The sequence below is a fragment of the Gobius niger genome (genome assembly GCF_951799975.1).
Source record: "Gobius niger genome assembly, chromosome: 1".
In the NCBI taxonomy this organism is placed as follows: Eukaryota; Metazoa; Chordata; class Actinopteri; order Gobiiformes; family Gobiidae; genus Gobius; species Gobius niger.
This window is the reverse complement of record NC_136852.1, coordinates 74,911,453-74,931,425: the sequence shown is the minus strand read 5'-3', so window position 1 is coordinate 74,931,425 and position 19,973 is coordinate 74,911,453. Positions and strand designations below refer to the sequence as shown.

The 19,973-nt window shown below is 46.6% G+C and overlaps 1 protein-coding gene across 3 annotated transcripts in view; it reads left to right on the top strand.

Moving 5' to 3' along the window:
- ap1b1 (adaptor related protein complex 1 subunit beta 1) overlaps nucleotides 1-19,973 on the top strand; it is a 70,766-nt gene that overhangs the window by 8,410 nt on the left and 42,383 nt on the right. For all 3 annotated transcript variants that reach the window (XM_079560611.1, XM_079560609.1, XM_079560610.1), the window contains exons 5-13: nucleotides 119-364; nucleotides 1,839-2,029; nucleotides 2,168-2,389; nucleotides 7,462-7,582; nucleotides 7,654-7,749; nucleotides 9,936-10,051; nucleotides 13,626-13,791; nucleotides 14,079-14,177; nucleotides 19,196-19,455. In XM_079560611.1, the coding sequence (XP_079416737.1) occupies nucleotides 119-364; nucleotides 1,839-2,029; nucleotides 2,168-2,389; nucleotides 7,462-7,582; nucleotides 7,654-7,749; nucleotides 9,936-10,051; nucleotides 13,626-13,791; nucleotides 14,079-14,177; nucleotides 19,196-19,455 (1,517 nt within the window). The remainder of the gene's footprint in view (nucleotides 1-118; nucleotides 365-1,838; nucleotides 2,030-2,167; nucleotides 2,390-7,461; nucleotides 7,583-7,653; nucleotides 7,750-9,935; nucleotides 10,052-13,625; nucleotides 13,792-14,078; nucleotides 14,178-19,195; nucleotides 19,456-19,973) is intronic.

Below are 19,973 nucleotides of genomic sequence, written 5' to 3'. Positions count from 1 at the left end.
CCCACCCTGTACGATGTTTATTCTATGACAAAGAGAGTATTCTGTCTCATTCCTTGTTAATAATGTATGAACAGCTGCTAATGTCACATGTGCCTGACGTGCCCTGTGTTCCCCTCAGGACTGCGAGGACCCGAACCCCCTGATCCGGGCCCTGGCGGTCCGCACCATGGGCTGTATCCGAGTGGATAAGATCACGGAGTACCTGTGCGAGCCGCTCAGGAAGTGTCTGAAGGACGAGGATCCGTACGTGAGGAAGACGGCTGCCGTGTGTGTGGCCAAGCTCCACGACATCAACGCCCAGCTGGTGGAGGACCAGGGCTTCCTGGACACGCTCAAGGACCTCATCTCAGACTCCAACCCCATGGTACACGCTGGGCATTAAAGACCACTGACTCTTTAGAGGTCCTCTTATGTGTGGGAGGAATCATTACATCATTACGTCATGTAACAATATAGGCTCACGTGTTTCTACGTTAATATACAATACGGCGCCGTGTTTCCATTTCTGAGGTTTTTTTGGCAGTGCTCAGTGTTACCTGCGCCTCCAGTAACATCACAGATCTGCGTCCTCTCCCCTCTCCCCTCCTCTGTGTGTCACTGTCCTCCCGGCCTCCTCTGTATCCTCTGTGCTGTAGGATCATCTTCATTGTAAATCTGAGGTCTGAAGTAAACGAGCTTTCAGTCCCAGAGTTGGATCGTGGTTCTAGGGATGCACGATAATATCAGCCGCCGATTTTGGCGCCATCCCCGATAAAGCCGATAAAAAAAATGTGGCCGATAATTAGGCCCGATAATTCTAAGCTCAAATGACATTGAATCTGCGGCTCCAGCTCGCTGCCTTTCTCTCGGCCGCGCGCCCCGCACGTCCTGCAGCCCGGAGCTGCTGCAGACTCAGGACAGCACATTTACAGCAACAGATATACGCTCTCCACGGCAGACTTCTGCACAGTTTTAGCTGAAAAACACGACGAGTGTTCCAGAGAAACAGCTGTGCAGGCGCTCTCCGTGAAGGAAGAGGTTTTCGACTTTTTACATCGAAGTCACTTCAACATTAGCGCCGCAACAACATGAGAAAAAGACGAGGAAATGTGAACTGGTGAAGTTACTGGAACAGAGCGGGGCCTAAAAACCCATGTATTATCTTAGCATTTCTGATCAAATAAACACGACAGACCCGAGATTGAAGCGCTATGAACGAGAGGAGTTTTACATTGATGAAATGAGCCTCGTCACAAATGCATAAATGAGCCCAGTGCAGGAGAGAGTCTTGTTTTTGTGCTGTAGTATCGTATTATTAGTCAGAATCTGTCACAGATTTGGCATCACTTCTCTCTCATGTCAGAGACGCCTCTAGACTCAGTGAAATACTGTAATACTGTCCATATTCCAGTATTGTAAATAAGAATTCATTAGTATGATGTCAACAAAAAGAAAAACACTAGGAAGGAAGTAGAAATAGTAATATTCTTCTTTTTTTCAATAAGATGTGACACAGATGAGCAGAGTCAGACCTGCTCAGATGATGGAACTGTAAAAAAACAGAGCTTTAGAAAAAGGTGGAGACTCAAACCCAAAGTAAAACTCATCATTTGATTTATATTTATACACATGTATATTGCTCGGTAGAGTTAATGCATTCTGGGCAGATCTGTGAACTGTTACATTGAGTTCTTGTCACAAAATAAAGTGCAAATATATATACATGATTATCGGTGTCATTATCGGTTATCGGTTCAAATTGGCATCATCGTGCATCACTAGTTGATTCCATGTGAATGAGTCCATGACAGAGAGAACCTGTCGTGAGTCCCGTGTCTCACGTTCGTCTGCGTCTCCAGGTGGTGGCCAACGCGGTGGCTGCTCTGTCGGAGATCGCCGAGTCCCACCCCAACAGTAACCTCCTGGACCTGAACCCCCAGACCATCAACAAGCTCCTGACGGCTCTGAACGAGTGCACCGAGTGGGGCCAGATCTTCATCCTGGACTGCCTGGCCAACTACACCCCGCGGGACGACCGGGAGTCCCAGAGGTGACACGCCCCTCACCCACATGACACGGAACACACATATTAGACTAAGGAAATGAAAACTGTCGGATGAAAGCCCTCTCTGGGAACAGTCTCTTTACCTCCACTGTGAGTAACATCATGTCCCCGTTTGCTCCTCAGCATCTGCGAGCGTGTGACGCCGCGGCTCTCGCACGCCAACTCTGCTGTGGTGCTGTCGGCCGTCAAAGTCCTGATGAAGTTCATGGAGATGTTGCCCAAAGACCTGGATTACTACGGCACGCTGCTGAAGAAGCTGGCCCCCCCTCTGGTCACGCTGCTGTCGGCTGAGCCCGAGCTGCAGTACGTGGCTCTGAGGAACATCAACCTCATCGTGCAGCGGAGGTAATGGTTCCTAAAAGTAAAATGTAACACGTATGACTTACCGTGTATGTGAAACTTGTGGTAGGACTAGACCGAGGTAGAAATAGGTTCGTCTCAGAGGAAGGGACCAGCACTTAATAAACCACAGGGCAACGATCTGCTGGTATAAGCCAAGCACCAAATGTACTGGAAAAAGAGAAAAAAAACTATGTACAGTATATACAATATTTACAGAGTGCACCTTTGGGAATAATCATTAAGTTCATAGTGTCTCGGTTAGACCTTTAGTAACACTTCATTGTCCACGTATCCACAACGCGCAAAGTTCATGAATAGTCCAGTTTAAGTTCATGAATAGTCCAGTTTAAGTTCATGAATAGTCCAGTTTAAGTTCATGAATAGTCCAGTTTAAGTTCATGAATAGTCCAGTTTAAGTTCATGAATAGTCCAGTTTAAGTTCATGAATTGTCCAGTTTAAGTTCATGAATAGTCCAGTTTAAGTTCATGAATAGTCCAGTTTAAGTTCATGAATAGTCCAGTTTAAGTTCATGAATAGTCCAGTTTAAGTTCATGAATAGTCCAGTTTAAGTTCATGAATAGTCCAGTTTAAGTTCATGAATAGTCCAGTTTAAGTTCATGAATAGTCCAGTTTAAGTTCATGAATAGTCCAGTTTAAGTTCATGAATAGTCCAGTTTAAGTTCATGAATAGTCCAGTTTAAGTTCATGAATAGTCCAGTTTAAGTTCATGAATAGTCCAGTTTAAGTTCATGAATAGTCCAGTTTAAGTTCATGAATAGTCCAGTTTAAGTTCATGAATAGTCCAGTTTAAGTTCATGAATAGTCCAGTTTAAGTTCATGAATAGTCCAGTTTAAGTTCATGAATAGTCCAGTTTAAGTTCATGAATAGTCCAGTTTAAGTTCATGAATAGTCCAGTTTAAGTTCATGAATAGTCCAGTTTAAGTTCATGAATAGTCCAGTTTAAGTTCATGAATAGTCCAGTTTAAGTTCATGAATAGTCCAGTTTAAGTTCATGAATAGTCCAGTTTAAGTTCATGAATAGTCCAGTTTAAGTTCATGAATAGTCCAGTTTAAGTTCATGAATAGTCCAGTTTAAGTTCATGAATAGTCCAGTTTAAGTTCATGAATAGTCCAGTTTAAGTTCATGAATAGTCCAGTTTAAGTTCATGAATAGTCCAGTTTAAGTTCATGAATAGTCCAGTTTAAGTTCATGAATAGTCCAGTTTAAGTTCATGAATAGTCCAGTTTAAGTTCATGAATAGTCCAGTTTAAGTTCATGAATAGTCCAGTTTAAGTTCATGAATAGTCCAGTTTAAGTTCATGAATAGTCCAGTTTAAGTTCATGAATAGTCCAGTTTAAGTTCATGAATAGTCCAGTTTAAGTTCATGAATAGTCCAGTTTAAGTTCATGAATAGTCCAGTTTAAGTTCATGAATAGTCCAGTTTAAGTTCATGAATAGTCCAGTTTAAGTTCATGAATAGTCCAGTTTAAGTTCATGAATAGTCCAGTTTAAGTTCATGAATAGTCCGGTTTAAGTTCATGAATAGTCCGGTTTAAGTTCATGAATAGTCCGGTTTAAGTTCATGAATAGTCCGGTTTAAGTTCATGAATAGTCCGGTTTAAGTTCATGAATAGTCCGGTTTAAGTTCATGAATAGTCCGGTTTAAGTTCATGAATAGTCCAGTTTAAGTTCATGAATAGTCCAGTTTAAGTTCATGAATAGTCCGGTTTAAGTTCATGAATAGTCCGGTTTAAGTTCATGAATAGTCCGGTTTAAGTTCATGAATAGTCCAGTTTAAGTTCATGAATAGTCCGGTTTAAGTTCATGAATAGTCCGGTTTAAGTTCATGAATAGTCCGGTTTAAGTTCATGAATAGTCCGGTTTAAGTTCATGAATAGTCCGGTTTAAGTTCATGAATAGTCCGGTTTAAGTTCATGAATAGTCCGGTTTAAGTTCATGAATAGTCCGGTTTAAGTTCATGAATAGTCCGGTTTAAGTTCATGAATAGTCCAGTTTAAGTTCATGAATAGTCCAGTTTAAGTTCATGAATAGTCCAGTTTAAGTTCATGAATAGTCCAGTTTAAGTTCATGAATAGTCCAGTTTAAGTTCATGAATAGTCCAGTTTAAGTTCATGAATAGTCCAGTTTAAGTTCATGAATAGTCCAGTTTAAGTTCATGAATAGTCCAGTTTAAGTTCATGAATAGTCCAGTTTAAGTTCATGAATAGTCCAGTTTAAGTTCATGAATAGTCCAGTTTAAGTTCATGAATAGTCCAGTTTAAGTTCATGAATAGTCCAGTTTAAGTTCATGAATAGTCCAGTTTAAGTTCATGAATAGTCCAGTTTAAGTTCATGAATAGTCCAGTTTAAGTTCATGAATAGTCCAGTTTAAGTTCATGAATAGTCCAGTTTAAGTTCATGAATAGTCCAGTTTAAGTTCATGAATAGTCCAGTTTAAGTTCATGAATAGTCCAGTTTAAGTTCATGAATAGTCCAGTTTAAGTTCATGCATAGTCCAGTTTAAGTTCATGAATAGTCCAGTTTAAGTTCATGAATAGTCCAGTTTAAGTTCATGAATAGTCCAGTTTAAGTTCATGAATAGTCCAGTTTAAGTTCATGAATAGTCCAGTTTAAGTTCATGAATAGTCCAGTTTAAGTTCATGAATAGTCCAGTTTAAGTTCATGAATAGTCCAGTTTAAGTTCATGCATAGTCCAGTTTAAGTTCATGCATAGTCCAGTTTAAGTTCATGAATAGTCCAGTTTAACAGAAGGAACCAAAACAAAAAGGCGAGTAGTAGCAAAAGTAGGTCCAAGCGCGCGGTGAGTGAGTGGAGAACGAGTGGTTCGGCTGCAGAGCCTCCGACCCGGACAGCAGCAGATGATCTGATCCTTGACGTGAGCTTTAGACGTTATTGTCCATAGATAGAACCAGGTCCAGTGTGCAGCAACCTAGCCAACACAGTGAAAGCTAGCATCAGTACACATGTATACACTTTTTTAAATTATTTCTTTTCATAGGGATGCACTAAATCAATACATTCATTTAACTAACGATTATTTTTCTATCGATTAATCTATCGATTATTTTTTCGATTAATCGATTAATCTATCGATTATTTTTTCGATTAATCTATCGATTATTTTTCATGTTACCGATTATTTTTTCATTTGAAATGAAGAAAAAAACATTGATGTTTCCAAATGGCATGGCTTTTATATATTTATTTACTACTAGTCTATTTTCCTCACTTTTTAAAATAGTAAATGGCAAATGGGCCCATTCTCTCACTTCTGGCCCTGACCCACAGTTTGGGAACCGCTGATTTAAAACTAACTGAAACCTGCACCTGACGGTTATTTCAGTCTGACCACTGAGAATTAGCCTGTGAGTCGCCCAACCCGTTACAGACTGTGCACATTCAGAGAACCAGAGTTACTGTAAGTTACTGTGCTTGTGAGAACCGTGTGGATTCAACTCCTCTTTAAGACAAAAAGGCCACGAACACGGCTTTACTCTCGTCTATCCATCAAACTACTGTCCTGATTCTCCGCTAGACACAACAACAAGAGAGTTTAAATGAGTTTGTGGCCGATGCCCCGAGTCCGCGCAGAGAAAACATGAGAACAGCGCCCGGACACGGGGACGGGATGCAGCCGCGGAGGAGGAGCGCATGAGGGCAGCATGAGGCGAAGCGAGAACCGGGAGACAGACGCCGAGCGGGGCACGAGCGGAGAAGTAGCCTACTCGCGTGTTGGGAGAGACGGGGAAGGCGGTCGGTCTCTCCTGCTCATTCACTTCAGCAGCCTGCTCCGTTTTGGTTTTATATGCGGCAAAGTAGGCGGAGAGTGAGTGCGCGCTGTCAGAGCCTGTCCCGTAACAACGCGTTGATTAATCAGTGAAACAACACCGTAGTTTGACTGAGATGCGGGGCCCTTGCAGCCGCGGGTGTTTTCGTTTCACATGTTCGTTAAATCACAAGTGATATTGCAGTTCGAAGTGATTGGAGCGCACACAGCAGTCTGGCGTTAGCCAGGTTAGTTGTGCTGCTGTGATATGACATTTCCGCTCGACACAGTGTGCAAACAACAACATTATTAGGCCGTTTCTGGAAATACTCCCACACTTTTGACGACTTTTGCCGTGCTTTTCCCCCCTCGGTCGTAGCGTTTGCATTACGCGCAGCCACGCTGGAAGTGAAATGTAAACAAGCGACGCGTCGACGCACAAAAACGGCGTCGACGTATTTACGTAATCGACGACGTCGACGACGTCGACGCGTCGTTGCAGCCTTATCATTTACAGCAACGATAATCAAAAACATTCACTTCATTGCATTGAAAAGTATATGGTTGAAACAGATAATGATGCCAAAAAACACAAAAGTAGATGGGATGGTCTAGATTATATGAAATCTGTTGTTTTCCTAATTTGAGTGAACATATAAATGAAAGCGTGTGTTGCTGAGCCCGACCTGGACATGATCTGGACTGGACCTGGTTTTAAGAACCCTATAGACCTGGTCTGGTGAAGATAATGTCTTATATTTTTTTGGAAAAACAAAAAAAATTGCATTCCCAATAACCATGGTCATGGCAGTGACAGCAGCTAAAGCCGAGATGTAGCTGCGGCGAGCAGTCACAAACAACATTAAGCCACAGTAGCTACTTTGTAGACAATCTAAAAATAATGTGGCGATGTCTTCACACTATGAACATTTAAATCAGTGGCACAACTTACGGCAGCGTGTGCCGTGGAAAAATATAAAAACAACAAGAACGGCAATGAGAATACAGTGTAGGAGATCCATGTAAAACCAAACAGCTCTACAGTTTTACTTTTGAGAGCAGGCAAGGAATATTTAAAACAGAAATGACAATAATTTTGAATGGTAGGCTACTATGAATTTTAAAAATGAATGAGCTGGACTGGCAGTTTCCTTCATATGAAAGATCAGGAGACCTTTTTAAAATCGCCAGCCCTAGTTTCTTATTCTTATCATTTCAAAAGTCTTTAAATCAAGGCTTACATTTTCCATGTGTTCGTGCTTTTCAATGTTTGAATCTGTTTAGGCCTGAGATCCTGAAACATGAGATGAAGGTGTTCTTTGTGAAGTACAACGATCCCATATATGTGAAGCTGGAGAAGCTGGACATCATGATCCGCCTGGCGTCTCAGGCCAACATCGCTCAGGTCAGATCTTTAAAGCGATCTTTAAACGATTCCCCGTGAGCCGTCCCTGAGTGCACGTGTGTCTGCTGCAGGTGCTGGCCGAGCTGAAGGAGTACGCCACCGAGGTGGACGTGGACTTCGTCCGTAAGGCAGTCCGAGCCATTGGCCGCTGTGCCATTAAAGTGGAGGTACGGCGAGTCAATATTTGAACTGGTTTTTGATGCTGTACAAATATGTGAGCTGTGGGACAAAGAGTTGAGAGAAGAACATCGGCCTGGGACTTTTGGGTCATATTCAATTCAGTAGAGCTCCACAGTCCCGCCCCTTGTGGTCTTGTTGTTCCGGAAGCAAAAAACCCCCGTCTGCACGACTGTCGATTTTCCAAAGATTCAAATATTAAGAGTTTAACGTCACCACAAAAGCTAATCAGCTACTGTATGTTGCAATTCGTGACCATAAAATGTTTGATTTCAATCCAAAAAGAAGACGACATGTTGAAGAAAAGGCAAAGGTACAAGGCTGTGACATCATTCACTTCCTGACTATAGAAACTCCGTATCCCAAGAGCCATTGCGACATCGCGCCCGCTGGTCAAGGCAACCAGGTTTTCAGCAAACACGGCCAGTTTCTGTTACTTTGCAGACACAAGTTCTATATTATTTCACTGTTAAACAATCTGAATCATGATAATGGGAATAAAAATGATCGGTGGTTCGTTAAACCTCTTAACTCCCGCCTGAACCGAGAGGATGTTTTCCCTCACGTCATCAGATTTTTTTCCCATCATTTTTTTGTTGGGTTTTCAACTCATTTTAGTAACTTTTTTTGTCATTTTTTTGTCAATTTTTTGTCAATTTTTTGTCAATTTTTTGTCAATTTTTTTAATCAATTTTTTGTCACTTTTTTGTCACTTTTTTGTCATTTTTTTGTCATTTTTAAATCATTTTTTAAATCATTTTTTTGTCACTTTTTTGTCATTTTTTGTCACTTTTTTGTCAATTTTTTGTCAATTTTTTGTCAATTTTTTGTCACTTTTTTAATCAATTTTTTGTCACTTTTTTGTAATTTTTTAAATCATTTTTGTTACTTTTTTGTCACTTTTTTATCACATTTTAGTCACTTTTTTGTCACTTTTTTTGTCATTTTTTGTAATTTTTTAAATCATTTTTGTTACTTTTTTGTCACTTTTTTATCACATTTTAGTCACTTTTTTGTCACTTTTTTTGTCATTTTTTGTCAATTTTTCTTCAATTTTTTGTTACTTTTTTCGTCCATTTTTTGTCAATTTCTTGTGACATTTTTGTGACATTTTTGCCACTTTTTCATCAATTTTTCATCACTTTTTGTCACATTTCCATCATTGTTTTCGTTTTTTCCAGAAGCTTTTGGATTGGGGTAAAGCCAAGCTGGAGAAAAAGTGCTCGGTTCAGGCGGGAGTTAAGAGGTTTAATTGGATCATTGGGAACATTTTTTTTGACGTTTTTCTTACTCTCAGTGTTAGATCTGGATAAAACGTCCACTCTCTGCCTGCATTACGTTTGAATACATTGTTTATAACATTTCGTCTACATTACAATAAATAAACAGGTGTGGGAACGTGAAGCTCCACCAATCAAAAGCCTCGTAGTAGATCATGGGACTCCCGAGCATCCTGGGTAACGTAGTTCTATAGGACGAAGGCTCGCAGTTAAACTAGGTGGATCTCAGACGTGCTTTTTTCACCTGCGTCTGACTCTGCGGTCGCTTTAGAACCACAGAGCTGGATTCAGCCCGAGAGTTAAAGACTTTATTACAAATCAATACGGTCTCAAAGCAAAGGGGGGTTTTTACTTCCGGACCGGAGAGGAGGCGGGACTGTGGAGAGGAGGCGGGACTGTGGAGAGGAGGCGGGACTGTGGAGAGGAGGCGGGACTGTGGAGCTCTATAGTGGAGGCAAAACAACAAGAACTAAAACAGTATAAGCTACAAAACGTGAACATGTTGAACACAATCTGCAAACACGTGGTTAATTAACAGGAGGAATCAAGTTGTTTTTCTTCAAATTGTGACTAAACATGAATACCAAAAAAGGACCAAAACTGATCACAGCTAAATGTGCACACGTTTCTAGCATCATGGCCTTTTTACTTTGTTTTATTTGCCACAAACGTGTAGCTCTGAGTCAGTCCAGAGTCGTCCGCGTGACGTGCTGTGGCCTTTGCGGCGTCGATATCATCCATCACATCAAAGACCGTTTCAGAAATGTCCCATTAGGTTCCTCTGTGACCCAGACTCGGAGGAACACGTGCGGAAGACGTGCTGCTTGTCCTTGTGAAGTGACATTTAAATACCGTGCTGTTTTCCCATCATGCCCCTGTCCTCCTGTGTGCCGCAGCAATCAGCGGAGCGGTGTGTGAGCACGCTGCTGGACCTCATCCAGACCAAGGTCAACTACGTGGTGCAGGAGGCCATCGTGGTCATCAAGGACATCTTCCGCAAGTACCCCAACAAGTGAGCGGCAGCCTCTGTTTAAGTCTGCACCTTCACCTCACGCTAAGAGGCCACGCAGAGGCCTGGGCACCGTTAAACCAAACCAGTGTGCCATCGGGAAACAAGTTTAGGTTCTACCGGTATCGAAAGAGAGAGATGAGATATGTTCTTACCTTAGCTTAAGGTCAGCACACACTACATGATTTTTCTAGTCTTAAACGGTTTTATATAGAATGGGGGGTCCACACTACATGACTGGATTCAGTGCGATTATAGAACGTCTGGAGGTTCACACTTAACGACTGAGAATCGTAAGAGCGAAAACACGACACGATTCTGACAAACAGCTGATGTTTTATAACACAGCGCGTCTGTCGTCTCTACGGCTTCGAAAACTGACCCCAAATCCACAAAGACAGGCCTGTGTTTGTGAGCGCGGGATAACGTCTGTGTCCTGATTGGTCAACGGTGTCAACAATGTCACAACACCGCAGCGCTAGCTTACTGCTACTGCGAAGCTTTAACTGGGCTATAGTTCTGTCAAATGGAGATAAAAGTTGGCGACAGGAAGAAGCGGGACGTAGGGCTGTGCAATTAATCGAAATTCGATTACGATTTCGATTACAACAGTAAACGATTACAAAATTAGCAAAATCGCAAATTTTCAATTTTTTTCAATTTTTTTTTTTTTTTCAAATTTTTAATTTTTGGATTTTTGTCACTTTTTTGATGTATTTTTGTCACTTTTTTGATGTATTTTTGTCACTTTTTTGCTGGATTTTTGTCACTTTTTTGATGTATTTTTGTCACTTTTTTGCTGGATTTTTGTCATTTTTTTTGATGGATTTTTGTCTTTTTTTTGATGGATTTTTGTCATTTTTTTGATGGATTTTTGTCACTATTTTTGCTGGATTTTTGTCTTTTTTTGATGGATTTTTGTCATTTTTTTGATGGATTTTTGTCACTTTTTTGATGGATTTTTTTAAAGGCAACAAATAATCGTTTGAATAATCGTGATTTCAATTATGACAAAAATAATCGTGATTATTATTTTTTCAATAATCGAGCAGCCCTAGCGGGACGTATTTCAGTGGATTTAATAAGAAAAGGAGACGGACCTCAGCCCAGAGATGGAGGAGACGGAGGAGAAAGTGGGGAGGTTAGCTGCCGTTAGCGGGGAGGTGAAGCTAAACAGTTCGTCTCCAAACTCAGTAAGAGCCGCTAAACTCTGTTCGTGGTTGAAATGTAGCTGGAAAAGGTGGTTGTGGTGAACTTTTGGTGATATAAAGTTGTGCTGTTTCGTGTGTGGGGCTCTGGCCATGACATGAGTCGTTTGTGCCGCTGGTTTAACAGAGAAGTGAAAAAAGGAGGCGCGGCGGTGTTTTCCTGTCTTTATATCTCTCTGTCAGTCACATTTGTGTCGGTAAAATCACCCACGTTTCTCCCGTGCGTCCAAAATCGGGCTTAAAAATCAAACATGTTTGATTTCGTACGGCTGGAGTCTAGTCGCGTCTTTCTACCGCCCACACTACACGACCCGACTCTGTGTGACCGCCTTCCACTAGACGCGACGGAGAATTAGAGCGAAATCGGGCATAAAAGTCGTGTAGTGTGAGCTGACGTTTAGACAAGTTCATGTGTACCTGTCTGGTCTTCCCGCGTGTCCTCAGTCGCGTAAACACAGCACAGTTACCATATAGCCCCTTCTCCTCTATAGCTCCAAACCAGGTGAAGAGTAGGTTGGAGTAGTGGAGGAGTAGTGTGACATGCGGACAGTAACTGCTCCTGGTGTTATTACGCCTCACAATATAGTTCCCCTTTTTATCCGCTTAGAAAATCCACATTGTTTAATAAATAAGTTTTGATGCTGCAGGTCCAGGGACAGGATTAAAGGATTAAAGTGACCTGGTTGTTTCAGCTAAAAGAAATATTTTTTCCTGTTTTTGTTGTTTTTATAATGATTTTTTTGGCTCTAGACGACAAATATTTTAGTATAGGTATTGGAAAGGTACAGGTATCGGTATCGAAATAACGAGTATTCGTTAAAGTATTGGCTTCGAAAAAAGTGTACTGACAAATCCAGCAAAAAATGACAAAAAGGTTTTTAGTTATTTTTATTTATTTATTTTGTGGTAGAGCTAATAAGTATTGTATCTGTTTTTAAGATCTCATGTGCAGCACTTTGGAAACATTTTGTTGGTTAAATGTGCTATACAAATAAAGTGGATTGGATTGGATTGAAAAATCCAGCAAAAAAAAGACAAAAATCCAGCAAAAAAAAGACACAAATCCAGCAAAAAAAATTACAAAAATCCAGCACATTTTTTTACAAAAATCCAGCAATTTTTTTTACAAAAATCCAGCAAAAAATGACAAAAATCCAGCAAAAAAAGGACAGTAATCCAGTAAAAAAAAGTGACAAAAACAGTGACAAAAATCCAGCAAAAAAAAATACACTACTCAAGGGGTACGCGAGGCAAAACGTTTGGAAACCACTGCGTTATGGCACCAAAGGCTTCCAAACATCTGGTTTACATGCAAACTATTTGGTGAACGCACTTCTAATTAGGAGAATCCTGCATCCTTTTCGCATGTTGGACACTGTGCGTTTGTAAGTTTTAGACGAGCGTCCTGAAGCAAGAGTTGGGATCGTTGAACTTTCGTCGAATCAAGAAAAAAGTCAATGGATATGAGCAGTTTTCTTCATTCACGTAAAATCCATATTAACCTCTTAACTCCCACCTGAACATGTTTTCTCCTGTTCTCCAAATTGTCCCAATCTAAAAGCTTCTTCAAAATAGCGACAAAAAACGAGAAGAAAATGAGGATGTAAGTTGACAAAAATGACAAAAATCCAGCAAAAAAAGGACAGTAATTCAGTAAAAAAAAGTGAAAAAAAGGCAAAAAAGAGGCAAAAATGCAGCAAAAAAAAGACAAAAATACAGCAAAAAAAGGACAGTAATCCAGTAAAAAAAAAGTAACAAATAAGTGACAAAAATCCAGCAAAAAAAATGACAAATCCAGCAAAAAATGACAACAATCCAGCCAAAAAAACGACAAAAATTCAGCAAAAAAATGGCAAAAATACGGCAAAAAAGTGACAATAATCCAACAAAAAAGTGACTATAATCCAACAAAAAAGTGGCAAAAATCCGGCAAAAAAAAAGACAAAAATCCAGCAAAAAAAGACAAAAATCCAGCAAAAAAATGGCAAAAATGCAGCAAAAAAAATGGCAAAAATCCAGCAAAAAGAGGCAAAATCCATCAAAAAAGTGACAGTAATCCAGCAAAAAAAATGACCAAAATCCAGCAAAAAATGTGACAAAAATGCATCAAAAAGTTACAAGTGCCATAAAAAAGTGACAAAAACACATAAGGGAAATAGAAAGTGACGACAAAGCAAAGAGGAGAGAATGCATTTGGTTTTGGCGGGTGGTCAGAGGTTAAACGTATGAAATGTTTGTCCATAAATATTAAACCGTCTCTTGAATCCGGTCGGTCTTCGTTGTAGAAATCCATTGTTACTGCAGATTAGTGAGCTCGTAGATGATGTCCCTCACAGCACTCACTGGTTTCTCCACCGTGTCCTCCTCAGGTACGAGAGCGTGATCGCCACCCTGTGTGAGAACCTGGACTCCCTGGACGAGCCGGAGGCCAGGGCGGCCATGATCTGGATCGTGGGAGAGTACGCCGAGAGGATCGACAACGCAGACGAGCTGCTGGAGAGCTTCCTCGAGGGCTTCCACGACGAGAGCACCCAGGTGGGAATGGAGATCGCCCGGGAAATGGGGGTTTACACGACCAGCCTTAAAACAAAAACACGTGGAGACTTCAGCTGCATCCACACGAAGACAAAACGCTTCAGAAACGTTCTCTGTGAACACTGCCATTCTTCTGCCAGGCCTGTGTGTGGCGCTGTGACACTATGTTTAGGCTTAACATTTACACCATCTGTGAAAACAAGTTAAAAAGCAAGCATTTTGGGCTGATAATGGTTGTCAGGAAAATCCATTGCTCATCGTTAAAATGTGTTAAATGTGTTAAACAGGTGCAGTTGCAGCTTCTGACGGGCATCGTGAAGCTGTTCCTCAAAAAGCCCACGGAGACTCAGGAGCTGGTGCAGCAGGTGCTCAGTCTGGCCACACAGGTGAGGACGAGGGAGTCTCCCAAACACCGGCCACCCCCACACCAGTGTTTGGGGGTGCCCTATGAGCGTGCCCTAAGTGGTGCTCTAAGCGTGCCCTGTAAGCGGTGCCCCGTAAGCGGTGCCCCGTAAGCGGTGCCCTGTAAGCGGTGCCCTGTAAGCGGTGCCCTATAAGCGGTGCCCCGTAAGCGGTGCCCCGTAAGCGGTGCCCTGTAAGCGGTGCCCTGTAAGCGTGATCTAAGCGGTGCCCTGTAAGCGGTGCCCCGTAAGCGGTGCCCCGTAAGCGGTGCCCCGTAAGCGGTGCCCTGAGCGTGCCCTGTAAGCGGTGCCCCGTAAGCGGTGCCCCGTAAGCGGTGCCCTGTAAGCGGTGCCCTGTAAGCGGTGCCCTATAAGCGGTGCCCTGTAAGCGGTGCCCTGTAAGCGGTGCCCTGTAAGCGTGCCCTGTAAGCGGTGCCCTGTAAGCGGTGCCCTGTAAGCTTTGCCCTGTAAGCGGTGCCCTGTAAGCGGTGCCCTGTAAGCGGTGCCCTGTAAGCGGTGCCCTGTAAGCGGTGCCCCGTAAGCGGTGCCCTGTAAGCGGTGCCCTGTAAGCGTGCCCTGTAAGCGGTGCCCTGTAAGCGGTGCCCTGTAAGCTTTGCCCTGTAAGCGGTGCCCTGTAAGCGGTGCCCTGTAAGCGGTGCCCTGTAAGCGGTGCTCTTTAAGCGGTGCCCTGTAAGCGGTGCCCTGTAAGCGGTGCCCTGTAAGCGGTGCCCTGTAAGCGGTGCCCTGTAAGCGGTGCCCTCTAAGCGTTCCCTATAAGCGGTGCCCTGTAAACGGTGCCCTGTAAGCGGTGCTCTGTAAGCGGTGCCCTGTAAGCGGTGCTCTTTAAGCGGTGCCCCGTAAACGGTGCCCCGTAAACGGTGCCCTGTAAACGGTGCCCTGTAAGCGGTGCCCTGTAAGCGGTGCTCTGTAAACGGTGCCCTGTAAGCGGTGCCCTGTAAGCGGTGCCCCGTAAACGGTGCCCTGTAAGCGGTGCCCTGTAAGCGGTGCCCTGTAAGCGGTGCCCTGTAAGCGGTGCTCTGTAAACGGTGCCCTGTAAGCGGTGCTCTGTAAACGGTGCCCTGTAAGCGGTGCCCTGTAAGCGGTGCCCTGTAAGCGGTGCCCTGTAAGCGGTGCTCTGTAAACGGTGCCCTGTAAGCGGTGCTCTGTAAGCGGTGCCCTGTAAGCGGTGCCCTGTAAGCGGTGCTCTTTAAGCGGTGCCCTGTAAGCGGTGCTCTGTAAGCGGTGCCCTGTAAGCGGTGCCCTGTAAGCGGTGCCCTGTAAGCGGTGCCCTGTAAGCGGTGCTCTTTAAGCGGTGCCCTGTAAGCGGTGGTCTTTAAGCGGTGCCCTGTAAGCGGTGCTCTTTAAGCGGTGCCCTGTAAGCGGTGCTCTGTAAGCGGTGCCCTGTAAGCGGTGCCCTGTAAGCGGTGCCCCGTAAGCGGTGGCCTGTAAGCGGTGCTCTGTAAACGGTGCCCTGTAAGCGGTGCCCTGTAAGCGGTGCCCTGTAAGCGGTGCCCTGTAAGCGGTGCCCTGTAAGCGGTGCTCTGTAAGCGGTGCCCTGTAAGCGGTGCTCTTTAAGCGGTGCCCTATAAGCGGTGCCCTGTAAACGGTGCCCTGTAAACGGTGCCCTGTAAGCGGTGCCCTGTAAGCGGTGCCCTGTAAGCGGTGCCCTGTAAGCGGTGCCCTGTAAGCGGTGCCCTGTAAGCGGTGCCCTGTAAACGGTGCCCTGTAAGCGGTGCCCTGTAAGCGGTGCCCTGTAAGCGGTGCCCTGTAAGCGGTGCTCTGTAAGCGGTGCCCTGTAAACGGTGCCCTGTAAGCGGTGCCCTGTAAGCGGTGCTCTGTAAGCGGTGCCCTGTAAGCGGTGCCCTGTAAGCGGTGCCCCGTAAACGGTGCCCCGTAAGCGGTGCCCCGTAAGCGGTGCCCTGTAAGCGGTGCCCTGTAAGCGGTGCCCTGTAAGCGGTGCCCTGTAAGCGGTGCCCTGTAAGCGGTGCCCTGTAAGCGGTGCCCTGTAAGCTTTGCCCTGTAAGCTTTGCTCTGTAAGCGGTGCCCTGTAAGCGGTGCCCTGTAAGCGGTGCCCTGTAAGCGCTGCCCTGTAAGCGGTGCCCTGTAAGCGGTGCCCTGTAAGCGGTGCCCTGTAAGCTTTGCCCTGTAAGCTTTGCCCTGTAAGCGGTGCCCTGTAAGCGGTGCTCTGTAAGCGGTGCCCTGTAAGCGGTGCCCTGTAAGCGGTGCCCTGTAAGCGGTGCCCTGTAAGCGGTGCCCCGTAAGCGGTGCCCTGTAAGCGGTGCCCTGTAAGCGGTGCCCTGTAAGCGGTGCCCTGTAAGCGGTGCCCCGTAAGCGGTGCCCTGTAAGCGGTGCCCTGTAAGCGTGCCCTGTAAGCGGTGCCCTGTAAGCGGTGCCCTGTAAGCTTTGCCCTGTAAGCGGTGCCCTGTAAGCGGTGCCCTGTAAGCGGTGCCCTGTAAGCGGTGCTCTTTAAGCGGTGCCCTGTAAGCGGTGCCCTGTAAGCGGTGCCCTGTAAGCGGTGCCCTGTAAGCGGTGCCCTGTAAGCGGTGCCCTCTAAGCGTTCCCTATAAGCGGTGCCCTGTAAACGGTGCCCTGTAAGCGGTGCTCTGTAAGCGGTGCCCTGTAAGCGGTGCTCTTTAAGCGGTGCCCCGTAAACGGTGCCCCGTAAACGGTGCCCTGTAAACGGTGCCCTGTAAGCGGTGCCCTGTAAGCGGTGCTCTGTAAACGGTGCCCTGTAAGCGGTGCCCTGTAAGCGGTGCCCCGTAAACGGTGCCCTGTAAGCGGTGCCCTGTAAGCGGTGCCCTGTAAGCGGTGCCCTGTAAGCGGTGCTCTGTAAACGGTGCCCTGTAAGCGGTGCTCTGTAAACGGTGCCCTGTAAGCGGTGCCCTGTAAGCGGTGCCCTGTAAGCGGTGCCCTGTAAGCGGTGCTCTGTAAACGGTGCCCTGTAAGCGGTGCTCTGTAAGCGGTGCCCTGTAAGCGGTGCCCTGTAAGCGGTGCTCTTTAAGCGGTGCCCTGTAAGCGGTGCTCTGTAAGCGGTGCCCTGTAAGCGGTGCCCTGTAAGCGGTGCCCTGTAAGCGGTGCCCTGTAAGCGGTGCTCTTTAAGCGGTGCCCTGTAAGCGGTGGTCTTTAAGCGGTGCCCTGTAAGCGGTGCTCTTTAAGCGGTGCCCTGTAAGCGGTGCTCTGTAAGCGGTGCCCTGTAAGCGGTGCCCTGTAAGCGGTGCCCCGTAAGCGGTGGCCTGTAAGCGGTGCTCTGTAAACGGTGCCCTGTAAGCGGTGCCCTGTAAGCGGTGCCCTGTAAGCGGTGCCCTGTAAGCGGTGCCCTGTAAGCGGTGCTCTGTAAGCGGTGCCCTGTAAGCGGTGCTCTTTAAGCGGTGCCCTATAAGCGGTGCCCTGTAAACGGTGCCCTGTAAACGGTGCCCTGTAAGCGGTGCCCTGTAAGCGGTGCCCTGTAAGCGGTGCCCTGTAAGCGGTGCCCTGTAAGCGGTGCCCTGTAAGCGGTGCCCTGTAAACGGTGCCCTGTAAGCGGTGCCCTGTAAGCGGTGCCCTGTAAGCGGTGCCCTGTAAGCGGTGCTCTGTAAGCGGTGCCCTGTAAACGGTGCCCTGTAAGCGGTGCCCTGTAAGCGGTGCTCTGTAAGCGGTGCCCTGTAAGCGGTGCCCTGTAAGCGGTGCCCCGTAAACGGTGCCCCGTAAGCGGTGCCCCGTAAGCGGTGCCCTGTAAGCGGTGCCCTGTAAGCGGTGCCCTGTAAGCGGTGCCCTGTAAGCGGTGCCCTGTAAGCGGTGCCCTGTAAGCGGTGCCCTGTAAGCTTTGCCCTGTAAGCTTTGCTCTGTAAGCGGTGCCCTGTAAGCGGTGCCCTGTAAGCGGTGCCCTGTAAGCGCTGCCCTGTAAGCGGTGCCCTGTAAGCGGTGCCCTGTAAGCGGTGCCCTGTAAGCTTTGCCCTGTAAGCTTTGCCCTGTAAGCGGTGCCCTGTAAGCGGTGCTCTGTAAGCGGTGCCCTGTAAGCGGTGCCCTGTAAGCGGTGCCCTGTAAGCGGTGCCCTGTAAGCGGTGCCCTGTAAGCGGTGCCCTGTAAGCGGTGCCCTGTAAGCGGTGCCCTGTAAGCTTTGCCCTGTAAGCTTTGCCCTGTAAGCGGTGCCCTGTAAGCGGTGCTCTGTAAGCGGTGCCCTGTAAACGGTGCCCTGTAAGCGGTGCCCTCTAAGCGGTTCCCTCTAAGCGGTGCCCTGTAAACGGTGCCCTGTAAGCGGTGCCCTGTAAGCGGTGCCCTGTAAGCGGTGCCTCGTAAGCCGTGCCCTGTAAGCCGTGCCCTGTAAGCGGTGCCCTGTAAGCGGTGCCCTGTAAGCGGTGCTCTGTAAGCGTGCCCTCTAAGCGGTGCCCTCTAAGCGGTGCCCTGTAAGCGGTGCCCTGTAAGCGGTGCTCTGTAAGCCGTGCCCTGTAAGCGGTGCCCCGTAAGCGGTGCTCTGTAAGCGGTGCCCTGTAAGCGGTGCCCTGTAAGCGGTGCCCCGTAAGAGGTGCTCTGTAAGCGGTGCCCTGTAAGCCGTGCTCTGTAAGCGGTGCCCTGTAAGCGGTGCCCCGTAAGAGGTGCTCTTTAAGCGGTGTCCTGTAAGCCGTGCTCTGTAAGCGGTGCCCTGTAAGCGGTGCCCTCTAAGCGGTGCCCTGTAAGCGTGCCCTGTAAGCGTGCCCTGTAAGCGTGCCCTGTAAGCGGTGCCCTATAAGCGTGCCCTGTAAGCGGTGCCCTATAAGCGGTGCCCTGTAAGCGTGCCCTGTAAGCGGTGCCCTATAAGCGGTGCCCTGTAAGCGGTGCCCTGTAAGCGGTGCCCTATAAGCGGTGCCCTGTAAGCGGTGCCCTGTAAGCGGTGCCCTATAAGCGGTGCCCTGTAAGCGTGCCCTGTAAGCGTGCCCTGTAAGCGGTGCCCTATAAGCGTGCCCTGTAAGCGGTGCCCTGTAAGCGGTGCCATGTAAGTGGTGCCCTGTAAACGGTGCCCTCTAAGCGGTGCCCGTTTGTGCCTCCAGGACTCGGATAACCCGGACCTGCGTGACCGAGGCTACATCTACTGGCGCCTGCTGTCCACGGACCCGGTGGCGGCGAAGGAGGTGGTGCTGGCGGAGAAGCCTCTGATCTCGGAGGAGACGGACCTGATCGAGCCCACGCTGCTGGAGGAGCTCATCTGCCACATCGGGACCCTGGCCTCGGTCTACCACAAACCCCCCAGCGCCTTCGTGGAGGGCAGCCGCGGCGTGCAGCACAAGAGGCTCCCGGGCAGCGCCGGCTCGTGAGTACTGCGCCCACTCCGACGCTAATACATCACACGTTTGGACAGCTCAGGTTTATATTAAAGCTGCATTATGCAACTTTTAATGCAAGGGTAAGTTTGTTTTATATTAAAGGTGCATTATGCAAGAGTAAGTTTATATTTGTGCGTATTTGACCTTGTGGTGACACCGCGGCTGTATGAGGGTCGGCACTTTCCATCACACTGCTCTCTACAAAGCTCCAGGATCAGTTGTTTTGTAGGTTTTCTGGTGACCCTACCACTAAAAACATGTACAATAGGTCCGGATGAATGAGGGTGTGTTTGAGAGTGAGAGTGGGGCACGACCGATGCAAATTAGCCCAAAGCTGCAAGTACCATTATTACCATGTATGTTCATTAACATGCACTATCCCGACCAAATAAACTAATAAATAAAATATCCAGGGGAGACATTCTTTATTAGCTTTTCTATTTGTTTCCTCCCGGCCGTGTTCATTTCATCGACTAAAATATTTGGGCTTAATTTTGATATTTTT